We start from the raw sequence: 18,432 nt of genomic DNA on the forward strand, positions 1-18,432 counted from the left end.
CTGTAATATCCTCACTTTCCCTGTTTTTTTTTTGTATTTGTTTTTAGAATCATGTTTTATTATCATTGGATGACCTTAGGTACCATCTGGTCCTCACCTTCTGTTTTAGAGTTGAGCAAATTGAAGTTTATAGAGATGGAGCTCAATTGCTCAAGGGCTGTTAAGAAGCCACTGGTTATCTGGGGGATGAGAACACAGGTCCGATGCTTTTCCACCTTCCAGCACATTTCCCCCAGGTGTGCTCTTCATTCCCTGTCATTGTCGCTGATGGTGTCCCCTTGTGTGGGTTTACTCTGTTCTGAGCTGTCTTGCAGTACTCAAATGCTACCCAGTAAGTATCTTTAAGTCTTACTATCTTATGCAGTGTGTATCAAGTGGATTTTAATTCTTTTAGGGTGAGGATCTTGTCTCTTTTTCCTTTGGTATCTTCCATTTTGTCCCAGTAAAGGTCAGTACACACTCGGCTAGTTAAAAATAAAAATTTGTTGAGCAAAAAAGAAAAAGAAAGAAGGAAAGAAAGTTGGAGAAACACTGGTCCACAGGCCAGCAGGTCCTAAATGCAAGTTCACAGGCAGGTTCTGGGCTGGCTGTATGCCAGAGTCGCTTGGGAGGTTCTTCTGTCAGTCCAGAAAGCTGAATTCAGCAGTTTGCACAGACAGGTGTGTGTGTGTCTATTATTGATCTGTCTATTTTTCTATTGCAGTAGTGTTTGCATGTAGGGAAATACACACATCTAAAGTTTACAGATAGATCAATTTTTTTTTTCTTTGAGGCAGTCGCACTCTGTTGCCCAGGCCAAAGTACAGTGGTATATTGTAGTTCACGGTAACCTCAAACTCCTGGGTTCAAGCCATCCTCCTGCCTCAGCCTCTCAAGTAGCTGGGACTATAGGCACCTGCCATGACACCCAACTAATTCTTCTATTTTTAGTAGAGATGAGGTCTCACTGTTGCTCAGGCTGGTCTTGAACTCCTAAGCTCAAGCAATCTACCTGGCTCGGCGCCCTAGAGTGCTAGGATTACAGGCAGGAGCCCAGCAGTTTGACTGATTTTGACAAATATTTAACCCCCAGGATGTAAGCCCCACCCATCACTTGCCTCTTCTCAGTCAGTTCTCTCCAGAAGGAATCACTGTGCTGAAGGCTATCACCAATGATTAGTGTCACCTGTTCTAGAATTTCACCTAATCAGGGTTTCTCAATTTTAGTATTATTGATATTCTGGATTGATCAACCTTTGTTGTAGGGGCATTACAGGCAGAATATGTCTCCCCCCCCACCCCAATCCATGCGTTGACTCCTCACCCCCAGTGTGATGGTATTAGAGGTGAGACTTTGGGGAGGTGATTGGGTCATAAAGATGGAGCTTTCATCAATGGGATTAGTGCCCTCGTGAGGACTGAGACCCGTATTAGAGCAACAGTTCTCAACCTGTGGGTTGCGACCCACAGGCACTGTATTAAAGGGTTGCGGCATTAGGAAGGTTGAGAACCATTGCATTAGAAGAATGTTCTCTGCTCACCACTGTGTGAGGACACAGTGAGGAAACAAAAGCAGGAAGTGGGCCCTCCTCAGAATGCAGATGTCCCAGCTCCTGGATCTTGGACTTCCAGCCTCCAGAACTGTGCAAAGTAAATGTCTGCTGTCTAAGCCACTCAGTCGGTGGTTATTTGATATCCCCCCCAAACGGACTGATAGAGGGACTGACCTGTGCGGTGGAGGGCATGTAGCAGCATTCCTGGGCTCCAATAATAGCTCTCGACCCCATGTGGTGACAGGAGTTAGTAGCACCATGACCCCAAGTTATGATAACCTAAAATGTCTCCAGATATGCAGATGTCCCCTGAGTGGCAAATGACCCTGGTGGAGCACTGCTGATGTGAGCGGAACCAGGCGGGGATGTTCTTACGTATGAGCAGTGCTGACGTGAGCGGGACCAGGCGGGGATGTTCTTACGTATGAGCACTGCTGATGTGAGCGGGACCGTGCGGGGACGTTCTTACGTATGAGCACTGCTGACGTGAGCGGGACCGTGCGGGGACGTTCTTACGTATGAGCACTGCTGATGTGAGCGGGACCGTGCGGGGATGTTCTTACGTATGAGCAGTGCTGACGTGAGCGGGACCAGGTGGGGATGTTCTTACGTATGAGCACTGCTGACGTGAGCGGGACCGTGCGGGGATGTTCTTACGTATGAGCACTGCTGACGTGAGCGGGACCGTGCGGGGACGTTCTTACGTATGAGCACTGCTGACGTGAGCGAGACTAGGTGGGGACGTTCTTACGTATGAGCACTGCTGATGTGAGCGGGACCAGGCGGGGATGTTCTTACGTATGAGCACTGCTGACGTGAGCGGGACCAGGCGGGGATGTTCTTACGTATGAGCACTGCTGATGTGAGCGGGACCAGGCGGGGATGTTCTTACGTATGAACACTGCTGATGTGAGCGGGACCAGAAGGGGATGTTCTTACGTATGTGCCTTTTTTGCCCATCGTGGTATCCTGATTCTTCCCTGTCATTTCATGAACCTGAACTTCCTTCCTTCTAGTTAGGAGGACTATTCCATTGTAAGCGCGTGCCACAGTTTACCTGTCCATTCTCCTGTTGATGGACACCTGCTGCTTTCGGGGTCTGGCTAGTACACAGGTGAACAACGTGACTATCGACAGTCATGGGTAATTCTTTGTGTGGTTTCCTGGTTTCATTTCTCTGGGATAAATATATAGGAGTGAAACTGCTCAGTCCTAGGGTAGATACATGTTTAAGAAATTCCCAGCTTTCCAAAGTGGTTTACCACTTCCCTTCTACCAGCAATGAATGAGCATTCTGGATGTTTCAATCCTTGCCAGCACTGGTGGTGTCAGGCTTTTTAATTTTAGCCATTCTAGTGGGTGTGTAGTGGCTATTCTCCATGGACACCATGGCTATTCTCATGGACACTTGGCTAATTCTCATGGACAGCTGTATTTATCTATTGCTGTGTAACAAATCGCTCCAAAACTCAGTGACTTAAAGCAACAATAGTTATTATCTCACAGTTTCTGTGGGTCAGGCGTCCAGTCATGGCTTAGCCGGGCTGAGTCTCTCCCAGGCTGCAGTCCAGGCATGTCTCAGGCTGTGCCTATCTTGGGACCTCACTGTGGAAAGCTCTGCTTCCAAGCTCACCCACATGGCTGTTGGCAGAATTCAGGTCCTGTGGGCTGCTCTCTGTTTCTAACCATGTGGGCCACTTCATAGGGCGACTCTCAAAACTACAGCTTGTTTTGCCAGAGGAAGCAGGTGAGAGAGACCAAGGATGGTGAATCTAAATCTCAGAAGTGACATCTCCTCGCAGTGACTTCTTCTATTTATTAGAAGTGAATTTCTTTTCTTTGGTCGGGTTACGATGGCGCATGCCTGTAACTCCAGTGCTTTGGGAGGCCAAGGTGGAAGGATCACTTGAACCCAGAAGTTTGGGACCAACCTGAGCAACACAATAAGATCCTAGTTCTAATCATCATCATCATGGGGCACAGTGGCGTGTGCCTGTAGTGTTGGCTACTCAGGAGGCCAAGGCAGGAGGATCACTTGAACCAGGAATTCAAGGTTACAGTGAGCTGTGATCACACCACTCCAACCACTCCAGCCTGGAGGATAGGAGGATAGAGCAAGACCCTGTCTCTAAATAAGAGAAAAGAAAGAAAAGGAAAGAAAAAAGAAAGCAAGTACAAGTCACTAGACTCAAGGGAGTTGACGATTACACAAGGGGGTGGATGCCAAGAGGCAGAACCCCAGGAGAACTCACTGTAGACACCCAGGCACAGTGGCTCTGGCATGAGAATGCTTGATCTAGGCCAGAGCTTCCCAAACCATGAGAAAGGAACAAGTTTTGTTTAGTTTTGTTCTATACTTAATCACAAATGAATGAAAAAGAGTTCATTGGTCCCAATGCACAACCCTCCTTTGCCCAGCAGCTGAACTATCTTATCAAATCTTCAATCCAACCACTGGAAATAGGGGCTATAATTAGCATACTCACTGTACAGATGAAGATACTGAACACAGAGAGAGAGATTAATTGGACCCAAGGTCACACAGCAAGTATGTGGGAGAGCCTAGACTCTAACCAAGCTATCTTGTTTTAGAGTTTGAAGACTTGACCAGTTAGCTATATAGTTATATTCTAAACATAAACTCTCTCTTTCCCTCCCTCCCTCCCTCCCTCCCTCCCTCCCTCCCTCCCTTCCTTCCTTCCTTCCTTCCTTCCTTCCTTCCCCCTTCCTTCTTTCCTTTCTTTCTCTTTCTTTCATTTCTTTCTTTCTCTCTTTCTTTCTTTTTATTTATTTATTTGTTTTGAGACAGGGTCTTGCTCTTTAGCCTTGGCTGGAGTGCAGTGGTGTCATCATAACTCATTGCAGACTCAAATTCTTGGAGTCAAGTTATCCACTTGCCTCAGCTTTCCAAGCAACTGGGACTATAGATGTATATTCTACACCAAGCTAATTTTTCTATTTTTTTGTAGAGACAGGGTCTTTCTATGATGTACAGGTTGGTCTTGAACTCCTAGCCTCAAGCCATCCTCCCACTTCGGCCTCCCAAAGTGCTGGGATTATAGGTATGAGCTACCACACCTGGCCTTAAACTTAAATTCTCATACCCACAATGGTGTTCGTAATCACCAGTGTCAGAGCCCAGGGTATAGAATCTTGTAGTCCCCTTACCCTTGGCCCGGCTACTCCTCTGAGGGGGCTTAGCTGTGCTGCAGACTCAGCAGCAGAAGTGGCCTGTGTTTGGCATTATCTGAACACTCAAGCCCAATTCTGTTCTCTCTGCCATCTCTTTTTTAAAGTTCAAGTTTAAAGGGCAGAGATATCCCCTTTTCCAGATAGGCTTGCTTCCTCCACCTGCAGCTTCCTGGGTAGTACAATGCTGCTTTAAGAGGGCTGTCCTAGCAATGAAACCCAAATTAATAAACAGCCTTTAGGTAAAAAATTAATCATGTCACAAAAGAGGCCACCTAGTGTCTCTGGTAAGGTTCAGCATTTGTTTATAGATCATTAACTACATAATTAATTTGTTTTTCCAACATAAGCCCTGTAAGGGAAGGGCTGCATCTGTTTTGTTCTCTCCTGTACTCCTAACACTTACCACAGGACCTGGTCCGTAGCAGGGCTTGGTAAATATTTGTTCATGAAATAAAAGTTCAAGCTTACCCCACTTCATTCCCCTCCCCATGCCACCTGTCTTAGCCTGGATTCCCAGCAGGCAGAGCCCTTGCGTCCGTGCTGCTCTCCCAGGAAGCAGGAGCCAGAGGAGGTAGAGGGGTGGGATGAGGAGCATTCCTGAGCCTGCTGGATCTCCAGGCGTCATCTTCCAAAGGCCACTGAAGGACCAGGCCTGGTGGCTCATACCTATAATCCTAGCACTCTGGGAGGCTGAGGCAAGTGAAGCTGAGGTGGGTAGATTGCTTGAGCTCAGGAGTTCAAAACCAGCCTGAGCAAGAGTGAGACCTTGTCTCTAAAAACAAAATACCCAGCTTGTGATGAGTGCCTTTCACTCCTAGCTACTTGGGAGGCTGAGGCAAGAGAAGCACTTGAGCCCAAGAGTTTGAGGTTGCTGTGAGCTGTGATGCCACAGCACTCAACCCAGGGTGATAAAATAAGACTATCTCCAAGAAAAAAAAAAAAAAAGCCGACTGAAGACCCGAATACAGTGATGAAGAGGAAGGAGGATTCATTGCCTTCCTACCCATAAAGGTCAAGTTTCTCCTGTGGGGTATTTTTTCCATTTTTTAAAATGGTGCTAAAACACATATAATGTAAAATTTACCATCCTAATCATCTTGTGTGTTCAGTTCGGTGGTGTTAATGAATGCATTCATTACATTGAGCAGATATTACTACCATCCATCTCCATAATTCTTTTCATGTTGTAAAACTGAAATACTGTCCCTGTTGAACAATGACACCCCATTCCCCTGCCCCAGCCCTGGCACCCGCCACTCTGCTTTCTGTCCCTGTGATTTTGACGACTCCAAGCCCTTCGTATAGGCAAAGTCATACACTGTTTGTCTTTTTGTGATGAGTTTATTTCGCTGAGGATCATGTCCTCAAGGCTCATCCATGTTGTAGCCTTTCTAAGGCTGAATATTCCATTCTACGGATAGACAGATTTTGTTGATACCTTCCTCTGTTCAGGGATACTCGGGTAGCTTCTACCTTTTAGCTATTATAATGATGCTACCATGAATATGGGTGTACAAATATCCCATTGTACACCTTGCTTTCCATTCTTTTGAGTATATAGCCAGAAATGGAATTGCTGAGTCATATGGTAACTCTTTAATTTTTTAGGGAGCTGTGTTTTCCACAGCAGGTGCATCATTTTACATTCCCACCAACAGTGCTGACTTTGTCATTTTCTGGTTTTGATAGGAGCCACCCTAATCGGTGTGTGTGTGGGGTTCTTGTTGTAGTTTTAATTTGCATTTCTCTGATGATAGCGATGTTGAGTATCTTTTCATGTGCTCATTGGCCATTGGTACATCCAAGTCCTTTGCCCATTTTTGAATCCAATTGTTTGGTTTCTTGTTGAGTTCCTCCGTGGAGTTTAACTCTTTGCACATCTGGGTTGCTCTTGGGTGGACAGTGTCCCTGGTGTCTCACACCTCAGTGGCCATGGAGAAACCCAGGGCGGGAGGTAAGAGGAGGTAATGTGAGGCCCTGTGGGGCTGTGCCCACATGAAGCTGGTTGGAGTCCATGCAGAGTGGGCCATGGTAGGAGGAGCAAGTGGCAAAGGTCTCAGAGACAGGTGAGGCTGGGTTAATCCAAGGAGGAGCATCAGAAGGCTCGGATGGACCATCTGAGGGTGAGATTCTTCTGTCTAGATGCACATGCAATGCTGGGAAAAGTGGGCACCCATGCCCTAATTGTGGAATGCTTTCCCCCACTGGAAATTTTCCCTGACTCATCCTGCAAGTGTATTTCCTAGGTCCTCTTTGTAGGAGACCAGATGATTCAAGGGAAGGAGCAGTGAGAGTTAAGCTTTGAATGCTCTGTGACTGTAAGAAACACTTGTGATATAACATCTCAGTAAGACCTTGGTGATAAGGGCGTGGGGAAGGGATGCAGCACTCCCTAACACGAGAGCAGGAAGGCACCAGCTTCAGTGCTCGGCAGTCTCCACACCTGTGGTGCAAATAGCCGTGGGACCACTTCTATAAGGAGCTGCAGGAGAGGTTAGTCCGGGTTCATTTTCTCACAGACTAGCTCACTCTAACTCCTTTGCTTCTCCTGCTCAGAGGGCGCCTGCTTGGAGCCCTTCTATGAAGACTGCTAAGATTCGCCCTCCTACTAAGACTGTCTCTCTCTCTCTCCTGCTGGGGTGAATTGCCCTCCGGCAACCTAAGGAGAGTAGATCCCAAGCAAGGTAGCACAGCGGTCCACGTCCGGACAGTTAGATAGGCTGGGGCCGGAGACCTGGCCATTCCCGGGCCCCGATACTTCTTCCTGGGGTTCAAGGAACATGCAGACAGAGAAGCCGTGATTCTAAGTCCTGACCCACCTGCACCCACAGTGTGAAGTTGGAGCCCCGTTTCTCTCTGGGGCCCTGCTCCCCTGAGCTCCGCCTTCCCCAGACGATCTCGTTCTTCACCTATAATCTTACCCCAGGCTCCCTTCTTCCCCACCCAAACCTCTTTTCTGCTTCTGTGGCACTGAATTTGCAGCTGTGTAAGAGGAATTATAGATGCCTTTGAAAGATGTGGTACAATCAGGCTTTTGAAAGGCAATAAATAAGATTGCACAAGAGGAGATAGGTAATGAGCGCTGCTCTTGCTGCTTGAAGAGACAGTGTCCCTGTCATCAGACTCTGCTCTTGGCCTAGGCAAGGGCTGTAAGTCATTCTATGCTACTGGCAGCCATTTGCCACATAGGATAAGCCTGGACAAGACTAAACAGCAAGTAAGGATGAACGCAGAGAGATTCAAGAGGGAACGGTGTCCTACCCCAGGCCTAGTCTCTCTGCACCAGGGCCATGGTCTCCTGTGATACGTATTGGAAATGCTGTGACTCAGCTTGGGCTGCTCTTGGCTACAAGGCACAAACCCCTGCCTTAACCAAGAACAATACTGCTCATGTAACTCAAAGTGCAACAGATCGCAAGGTTGGTTGATTCAGTAGGTTCATGACGTTCTCACTAGAGAGGTAGGTTCTTTCTGCCTGTGCTGACTCACCTTGCAGTCACAAGGCAGGGCTACATGCTTCCCATCTGGGGGGAGGGAGGACCTCTTCTGCTACCATCTGGGTTGGCTTCTCCAGGATAGGTGCCGACTCCTAGGCCAGAAACAGTCACCAAGATAATGCCATGGACTGGTGGGATCAGAACAAACAAACCCCACTCTGGGAGACAGAGGTGGGTTGGAACCTAGAAAGCCTGGCGACATGCAGGGAGGGGAGAGGGGAGACACAACAGGTATTGGTGGACAACCCAGAAAACCCTACTGCTCCTGGGTACATTTGAGCACTTGTAATAGGCTACTGAAAATATCAGAGACCCACAAAGTGAGACCCACCGAGGAGGGAGGAATGCAGGAGAGGCTCAGCAGAGACTTGGGGCAACTCTGTGAATGTCATTCACGGCTGAGCTGGTGATTAATTTCCCACTAAAAATGCAAGATCAGCCCAATCAGATCCAACTGGGAATTAACCCCTAGCCCTTTCTCAAATAATTAAACTGTGTGAAACCCAAATATAAACACAAAAATGTTTCCCAAACTACCCAAGCCATGTTAGTTGTGGTCCCAACAAGTGACAGCCTAGGATAACCCTATATCAGGGGTGTGCTGAGGTCCAGCAGCCTCTGGACTGATGGACAGGAGGGGCCGGCAGTGGCCAGAACCCCAGGATGCTGTGGCTATCATTTAGAATCCAGCATTCAAGGCAAATGGGAGTTTACTGGGGGTTATTTTTAAGAAGCATCTGTAGGCAGTGGAAATAACACAAAATTTGAAGTAAAACATCTGGAATCTGGATAATAAGCACCACTTGCCAGTGTTATGGTCTTGAGCATCCCTGAGCCTCAGTTTCCTCATTGTGCAATAGAATAAATGCAACTTGGACTTAGATGAGATTTTGAGAGTAGATGTGACTTTGTGGAGGATAGAAAGACACTAGGGGACCTTAGTCGTTGTTCTGTGTCTCTTCCCAGGACTTTGGGCTGCCTGGTGTCAGGAGCACAGACTTTCTCCCCAGACTCTGTGACCCCCCTGTGTGTAGTGTGTGCCAGCTGCCAGGGGTCATTCACACATGCTGCCTCCTGCTGGCTTCAGCCCTGCGTTCCTGCACCCCAAGTGTACTTGTTACTTACTTCTCCTGTGTGTGACCGTCTCCCCAACTCACCTGCACCTGCAAGTAAAGCAATAGTTCCCCACCTCTTTGCAGCCCCCCAAAGCAGCTCAGAACGTGGAGTGGGATAAGCCTGAAAATCATTTTCCACTTAAGGTGACAGACAGCCCACGGAGGCAAAATGACCTGCCAAAAGTTACCTAGCTCCAGTGGCGGGGTCGCTCCTGGCTGGCAGCCCCCTTGGTGCCCAGTGTCCCTCTCAGCAGGTGTGGAAGTGCACAGGGAACCTGCTTTGCAAATCATACACATCTCTCCCAGGGTGACTAATTCCTACATGTAACAAGATAATGACAGATGTTTCTGTTGTGGGGTGTTGTGCTTGGAAAAGATTTGAAGGCAGGACAAGAGTTGAGAGCCACTTTGGACCCAGCTAATCTTGGCTTACCACTACTGCCACCCTCACCAGTTGTGTGATCTCAGGCAAGCTCACCCCAGAAAAGCAAGAAAGCTCTTAGAGCCCAGACTCACCGGGTACACTCAGCTGTGATCAGGATGGGTCCGCTCCTTACTTGGGTTGCATTATGATCTGCTGGGTGTGTTTCTGAGAGGAGAATAGAGTGAGTTATACTCTCTGAGCCTGAGTTTTCCCTTCTAATAATCTCTTCCTCTTAGGGGAGTGCTGCAAATCCAGGGAGGTACTCACGCAGGGGCAGAAACTGATGGGGCCCCGCAGGAAGGGGGTGTCTTGGAGAGGCTGGCTCCTCCTCCTCTTCTCTTTGGTCCCTTCTGTACCTTCTTGTGCACACCCCAGCCATTCGACCCATGGAAGAGGCCAATCGGGGAATGCCCCTGTCACCTAGCTCCAGCCTCCCTTAGGAATGGTTGGGGACAGAGTCTCAACCAGGGCCAAATGTCCAGGATTTATCCTGGGGTCATTAAATATAGAAAGTGAAAATGTGATAAACACAATATTAAAGTATTAAGTCCCTCCCCCCTGCAGACTGCATCCACCCCCCACCCCACACTTCCCTGCCCTGGGTCACTCCTGCTATTGGCAAGAGCAGCCCGACCCCTGGCCACCCACTAAAAAAGCCACAGAAAGGGGAGTCAGGAGGCTTCCTAGGTGACCCTGCCATGGGTTCCTCCCTGCCTACTTCACCCTGAGGATCATTTTGTGGCCACCCAGGATGCCGGCATTTCATGCTCTACATCTAACTTTGAATCCCTCGGGTCAGAGGGAGCTCAGTGCTTCGTGGAGGCAAAGACAGAAGATTCCACATCTCTGTGTGAGGTAGCTCCATGTAAAGGCTTGGCAAATAGGCAGGTCTTTGTGTAAAGAAAATTCTTTTTTTCCAAGTAACTAAGCCCTACTTCAGGGTACATGCCTGGACGAGTGGTACACAAGCTGCATTCTGGCCTCCTACTTGGCCCTCATCCAGATACCTTTGTATAGTGCACAAGCCATACAACAGAACATGGCAGCCCTAGTCACAGGTATGTATTTCCTGCTTCTGTGAGCAGACACTATGCCAGGCACCAGGGACACAGCAAGGGCAAGACAAGATGAAATCTATGAGCCCATGGATCTCACGTTCTAGTGGAAGAGACGGATTGCAAGCAGGCCAGCCCATGACCAAAACAGAGTGAGATCGGTGCTGTAAGCAAAGAGCGGGAGGTAGTGATAGGGAAGGCCTGGCCTGGGAGAGGAACTTAATTTAGATAGGAGGGTCAGAGATGGCTTCTCTGGTGATGCTTCAGATGTGAGATGCAGCCAGCCATGCATGGAGCAGATGGAGTTTTGGGGGGGGGGTAGTGTAGGGGAAGCTGGACTAAGGAAATAGTCAGCCTCTTTGAGAAGCAGGGGACTTGGTGGCTGCAGGTAAGCAAAGGGAAAAGGATTTGGGGCAATTTCAGAGGGATGAGCAGGGCCAGGAGAGGCAAGCTCTCATGGATTGCTGCAGAGAGTCTGGATTTTGGTCCCAGTGTGGTGGAAGCCACTGGCATTTCTGAGCCACTAGGTGGAGAAGAGGAGGGAGAGTCAGAGGAGAGAGAATGAAGAAGCAAAGAGTACAGACGGAGTGACAGAGAGAGGGCTGCCCGTGACAGGCCCAGAACGCCTGTAGGCACAGCCATAGGCTGGGTGGGCCAATGGATGGAGGAAGAGGCGGCTGAACGGGGCCCAGTGGACTGTGGATTCTGGGGGGTTTGGAGATGAAGGTGACCTCTCTTGGAGCAGAATGGAGCCACCCCCACCCCCTGCCTCCCATAAAGGCTCAGTCACTTCTCCCTTCCACAAGTGGAAAACAGGCAGGAAGTCCCCTCACGGACTGATCAGTGATTTGTTTTTGCAGTTTAATGTTAAAAAATCCACGGAACCTGTCCAGCCACGAACCCTCCTCAAGTTCCCAGACATCTATGGTCCCAGGCCAGCTGTGACAGCTCCAGAGGTTATCAACTATGCAGACTACACGCTGAGATCTACGGAAGAGCCCGCAGCACCTGCCAGCCCCCAGCCCTCAAGCGACAGTCGCCTCAAGAGGCAGGTCACAGAAGAGCTGTTCATCCTTCCTCAGAATGGTAAGGGTCTCCGCATCCTAGCACTTCTGCGGACTGCACTCAGGTGGGGTCTGTCAAGGCCTCTGCAAACACTGTGCATGGCCTGGCTGAGGGCCATCGGAGAGCCCCATTGTCCATAACATTTGCCACCGAGCAACTGGGTGGGCCCTGGGTCTTAGAATTATGGTCCTTTATTCCCATCGACACATTGCCACATTGCTTCTCCCTCAGACCTCCAGCTTCCCACTAGGAGAGTCCCTTTCAAGTCATGTGTGTGCAAGTGCAGAGAGGGGTAAAAAGTCATGGATAAAACCATGGGCTTCAGAGTCATGGGTCTAATTTGATGCCCTTTTTATATATTTTCTGTGTGACACTGGTCATGCTGCTAACCTCTTTGGACCTTACTTTCCTCATCTATAAAATGGGATCATAAAGCGTAGGTAGAATAATATATACAGAATGTTTAACTCAGGGCCTGGCACAAAGGATATAATCGAAACACATCATTATTGTTTCTATTCTCCTTTTTATCACCACCAATCTTGTGAATGCAACACCTTTGGCACTAGTGCCAGGCGCTGGGGCAGAGACACAGTCACTAACCTAAAGGAATACTTAGGCATTTAGGGAGGCAATACATAGAGCCACCAGGAGGGGGGCCTGTTGTGTGGTCTAGGGTTCTGCTTTGTGTGGTCGGAGAAGGAGGCAGAGGTTGCAGAAGCACCCTGATGCTGACCCCCTAATGCATCTCCTGGCTTGGATTCAACTAGGCCCTATGCTGACCTGTGGCCAGTGTCCCTCCCCACCCCCCGGAGGCCCTGACCCAGAACCACAGTGACAATCCTGGCATTTCAAGAGCAAGTTCATGTAGAGCCTGTGGCAGGAAGGAATCCTGGTTGGCTTAAATAATCCTGGTTGGCTTTTAAAAGCTCCAGGTTGCCTGTTCACGTATAAAACAGATTTTTTTTTTTTTTTTTTTTTTTTTGTAGAGACAGAGTTTCACTTTATTGCCCTCGGTAGAGTGCCGTGGCGTCACACGGCTCACAGCAACCTCCAACTCCTGGGCTTAGGCGATTCTCCTGCCTCAGCCTCCTGAGCAGCTGGGACTACAGGCACCAGCCACGATGCCCGGCTATTTTTTTTGTTGCAGTTTGGCCGGGGCTGGGTTTGAACCCACCACCCTCTGCACATGGGGCCGGCGCCCCACCCACTGAGCCACAGGCGCCGCCCATAAAACAGATTTTTAATAGACCTCGTAAGACTGGAGAGCTTAACTGAGGGGCCATAATCGTAATCCTAATGCCCTCTCTTGAGAGGCCCAGATTTCTCAAGGCTTGGGCGAAGCCAGGACTGGACACTTCTCACCAAGGAGAGCAGGAGAACAAATGAGTGTCTGGAACTTTGGAAAACTCAGGCACATTGCATGTTTCCTCCTTCTCCTCCCCACTGCGGAAGGCAACAAAATCTAGTAAGGGTTGTTAGTTCGGCAAATATTGACCAGAGGCAAAAGAGCGTAGGCGAGGACATCCAGATCATTCAGTTGCTGTCCCCGTCATGTGCCACATGTGGTCTATTCCACCAGTGACGATCCTTACTATGCACTGTAGAGCTCCAGGTCCTGTTTCCTGAAGCGGAGACTGCTCATTTCCTAGTGATGCCCACTCCCTGGTCCCTCCTGGGGAAGGAGAGCAGCGGAGTCAACTTGCCAATGCTGCACCTGGACTGAGCCCCCAGCCCTTAATAAGAGACCTAATAAGTGGGGGCTGGTTTTGATGGCAAGGCTGAGGCTGTCTGTGAGCTGAGGACCCGGGGTGCCAGGTAAGCCTGTTCTAATTCTGACTCTGCTGCCACTGTCTGTGTGACGCCTTTGGAAGCCACATGGGACCTGTGTACCTGTGCGTCTCACTTTCTACCTCGGCCACATCCTGGGCCATCTGTTCTTTTCTTAGATGCACTGGGGACATTTTTTAGTATCTGCAGGAACTTAATATGTGTAATGAAGCATTTTGGAAATTAAATAATCCTCTATATTTCTACCCTCTAAATCAGTTCTGAAAGTCAGAAATTAAATTCCAGTTTGCTGAATGTGGAGTCTTCTGTGGCTGCTATAACCTTTTAATTCTTACATTATGTTTAACTCATGAGAATCTTCCAGATGGTGGGTTCCTGTTCAAGTGAAGGGCAGAGTGAGCAACATTGGGAGTTTTGGGAACTTCTGAATTAAAGATGAGGTCATTCATTCACTCAGCAAACCTTTATAGAACATGCAGTGAAGTCAAGTTCACTGCTCCTGACTTTGCATCCTCTCCCAACTTGTTCCAGTTTTATATCTAACAGTTAACTTTGGGGTATAGGCACAGTGGGAAAGGTGGAACTGGAGATGGGCTAGGGGTGGTTTGCCTGAAATAGGGTCACCAGAACTGCACAGGCTGTGACAGTTTCCCTTACTGAAAGCTCGTCAAGGGCCAGGCTCTGGCCTAAGGACTTTTCCTGCTTTGTTCTATTTAATAGTCACAGAAATCCAGGAAAGAGGAACTGTTATCACCCCCATTGTGAAGATGAGGAAACTGAGGTTCAAAGAAGTCAAGTAGCTTGTCCAAAGGTCACACAGCTATTATGTCCAACATCAAAGCCCAGTGGCTATTATGTCCCCTGAGAGGCAATGCCTGTGACTCCAGGGGTAATTACCTTGGTGTGGCTGCCATGATTTTGCATGTGGATAAGACGATTGGGGCTTGGGTTTGTGGCATAGGTGATAGAGATGGAAAAGCTATCATCAGGGAAACAGGACCCCAGTGTGGGGGCAGTGATTGTTTGGGCTCTCTTGACAGGGGTGGTGGAGGATGTCTGTGTCATGGAGACCTGGAACCCAGAGAAGGCTGCCAGCTGGAACCAGGCCCCCAAACTCCACTACTGTCTGGACTATGACCAGCAGAAGGCAGAATTGTTTGTGACCCGTCTGGAAGGTACTGTTCTTATTTGACTCTCATGGGCTTCTCGTGTGGCCATCTCCCCTGTGGGAGCTATGCAGGTATCAGGAGCTATGCGGGTATCTGCAGATGGAGGCAGCCCGGGACCCCAGACCCAAACACACAATGTGTGATGCTCAGACATAAAGATATTCTGTCTCTCCAGTTAAAAATAAGAATTCCTTCTTGGGAAACATCTTTCCTCTAAATGGTGATTCAAAGACCGTGTTTCTCCATCTGTGGTTTCATAACCCCCTCAGACCTCCTTGTCATCTGTATCCGACAGATAAAAGGAGAAAGAAGAGTAGGCACGATCATTCCTTTTGTTTTTACTATTTTGGGTTAATAACCTACAATTACATTACATTATTTGTGTTTGGAAGGTAAACTCTAAAGTCCAATTGTAGTTGAGTCCTTAACCCAGAAGTGTGCCATATACCCCCACATTGTACCACATAGGTGGGAATTTACTGAGCCCCCTCCTCCCTTGAATTTAATTACGTTTTTCTCTCCTGTGGGCCTGTAATTGGTGATCTACTAGTTGCAGATCAGGAGTGAGTACATGGGATGCTTGCTTTTCCATTCTTGAGATACTTTATTTAGGAGAATGTTCTCCTAATCCATTCAGGTAAATACGAAAGTTGCAAAGCTTCCATCTTTTTATGGCCGAAGAGTATTCCATGGTATCCATATACCACAGTTTATTAATCCATTCATGGTTGATGGGCACTTGTGTTGTTTCTACATCTTGGCCATTGTGAATTGAGCTGCTATAAACATTTGAATGCAAATGTCTTTATGGCAAAATGATTTGTTTTCTGGGTAGATACCTAGTAATAGGATTGAAGGATCATGTGGAAGGTCTACTTGTAGCTCTGCAAGGATTCTCCATACTTCTTTCCAAAAAAGCTGTACCAGTTTGCAATCCTACCAATAGTGTATTAGTGTTCCCTTCTCTCTGCACCCATGCCAACATCTGCAGCTTTGGGATCTTGTGATGTGGGCTCTTCTCACTGGGGTTTGATATCTCAGGGTGGTTTTGATTTGCATTTCTCTGATGATTAGGGATGATGAGCATTTTTTCATATGTTTGGGCACAACCATTTCTTAATAGACTCTCTGGACATGGCAGACATATCACTTCTGCTCCCATCCCATTGGCCATAAGTCAGCCACATGGCCACACTCAACTGCAAAGCAAGCTGAAAAATGTGGGCTAGCGGGTGCCCAGGAAGAAGAGGAAATGAGACTTTGGTGAACAGTTAGCTGTCTCTGACATAGGTGCCTTTGACATTGGACAAGGCTTTGTGCTAGACAGGATGTTCTGAATGGTTAGAAGAGTTTTTGCAATTCAGGAACGAGGCAGTCCCTCCGAAGGGGGCAGGATGTCCTTGTTCTCCCTTCCTTGACAATTAACTTTGTAGTTCACATAACCAACAAAGCTAAGACTTTGCAAAGGCATCAGGGCTAGCAATGGGTCCAGAAAAATCAATTTTGTCTTTCAAGTGGTTTTCCTTATTGTCTTAAGATGTTTAAGCACTTTTATGTACTTGATTGCATTTTGTCCCCACAATAGTCCCATTTTACAGATTAGGAAACTAAGGTCTAGTGACACATCTGACTAGACCTGCCTCGATCTTCCTCCTAACTGATGACAGAGCTAAAGCTAAACAGTGCCTTGAAGCTCACCGGAATGTTCTTGCTGTTAGGACACATGGCCTCAGATCTTCATCTTCTCTGACTGTGAAATGTCAGCTACCACTTCCCAAATTGTCATTGAACTGGCAAATTTCTGGGCAAATCCTCATCATGAAGCATTAAAACCAGTAAGGTTTGGGCCAGGCACAATGGCTGGTGCCTATAATCCTAGCACTCTGGGAGATTGAGGCAGGTGGATCACTTGAGCTCAGGAGTTCAAGACCAGCCTGAGCAAGAGTGAGACCCCATCTATACTAAAAATAGAAAAGTTAGCTAGGATTGTGGTGGGCACCTGCAGTCCCCACGGCTTGGGAGGCTGAGACAAGGGGATTGCTTGAGTCCAAGAGTTTGAGGTTGCTGTGAAATATGATGATGCCACAGCAGTCATACCCAGGGTGACCCAAAAAAATAAAAATAAAAAATAATAAAACCACTTAAGGTTCAATAAGAACATTCTTGAGGCAGCAGCCATGTGATTCATGTTTACCACACACATGCTGCGCAGTGACCATGAAAACACAGAACAGATGCGTCACGTGATCGGCAGCAGTACTAACGAAATCATCCGTAGTAAGCCCAGCACCTTGGGGAAATCTCAGAATCACAAGTTTGGAAGGGTTCTGGCGAGTGCATGTCTTGCCTCTGTTCTCTGAGGAAGACCAGTGTGTGCTGACCTTGACCCCTCAGAGATCTGCTATTTCTAAATGTCTTACCAAAAGGCAGTTCCACGGGGCCCAGGGTGCTGAGCCTGGGGTATTTCAGACACCCAAGACCATGACCATTAAGTGGGATCCCAGAGCTCTAAGCAGGGCATGCTTCTCTTCCCCGTTGTCCTCGGGAAGTCCCAATTCTGTGTTGCTTTCCCCTTGCCTGCAGCATTGTCCAGTGACCACGACGGGGGCTGTGACTGCTATGTCCAAGGCAGTGTGACCAACAGGACTGGCTCTGTGGAGGCCCAGACCACTCTAAAGAAACGGCAGCTGCACACGACCTGGGAGGAGGGCCTGGTGCTCCCCCTGGCAGAGGAGGAGCTCCCCAAGGCCACCCTGACGCTGACCCTGAGGACCTGTGACCGCTTCTCTCGCCACAGCGTGGTTGGGGAACTCCACCTGGGCCTGGATAGAATGTCTGTGCCTCTGGGGGTTGCCCAGTGGGGTGAGCTGAAGACTGCAGCTAAGGTAGGGCGACCTCTGAGCCAGCAAGGGAAAACCTGTTAGTGGAGCATGGGACAGCAAAACTGGGCATGCTCCCAGCAGCTCTGGGAACAAGCCTCATAGACCTTCCCAGCTCGGGTGATGAAAGGACGGCTGGAGTCTTGACTAGGTCAGGGGGCTGGAGTAGACCTGTCACCCAGGATTTGGGGTTCCTGGTGTTTGCGCCTAGTCTTGCTTCTAACTGGCCATGCCAAACCGCCCCCTGCCATCAGAGGAAGTGTCATGCTGTGTGCACATTGTCAGTAGACCTATGACAGCATTGTGCTCATTTAGATCCAACTGTGCTCGTATGCTCCTGCTGTGCTCCACCAAGTTCATCTGTGAGCCCACCACTCACAGAATGTGCAGCCCAGAGGGGAAAGTCAGCCCAGAAAAAGGCTGACAATGATGACAATGATGGTGCTAAATCCTGAGACTTCTAAGAGGGGCCTGACCAAAGTGCTGGGATGGAGAGTTCTAGAAGGTCTGGTTCACAGTTTGCCCTGGGCTCTGAAGGAGTGACCTGGGTGGGAACAGAGCCAGAGCCCAGTGATCTGTGCAGCCCTCAGCCCCAGAGTGATTTCCTCACCTTTCTGCTGCTGGGAGGCTGTGAAGGGAAGGAAGGGTCTGCTGAGATGCCACATACCTCAGAGAGCACACCCTTGTCCCCCACAGGCCAGGACAGCAGAGGG

General features: G+C 48.6%; 1 protein-coding gene across 1 annotated transcript in view; it reads left to right on the forward strand.

The window, feature by feature from the left end:
* Positions 1–18,432, forward strand: part of SYT13 (synaptotagmin 13) — a 52,128-nt gene that overhangs the window by 23,807 nt on the left and 9,889 nt on the right. The window contains exons 2-4 of the mRNA XM_053562568.1: positions 11,676–11,901; positions 14,712–14,846; positions 17,424–17,725. Coding sequence (XP_053418543.1) covers positions 11,676–11,901; positions 14,712–14,846; positions 17,424–17,725 — 663 coding nt within the window. The remainder of the gene's footprint in view (positions 1–11,675; positions 11,902–14,711; positions 14,847–17,423; positions 17,726–18,432) is intronic.

This window comes from Nycticebus coucang, chromosome 14 (genome assembly GCF_027406575.1).
Source record: "Nycticebus coucang isolate mNycCou1 chromosome 14, mNycCou1.pri, whole genome shotgun sequence".
NCBI classification, from domain to species: Eukaryota; Metazoa; Chordata; class Mammalia; order Primates; family Lorisidae; genus Nycticebus; species Nycticebus coucang.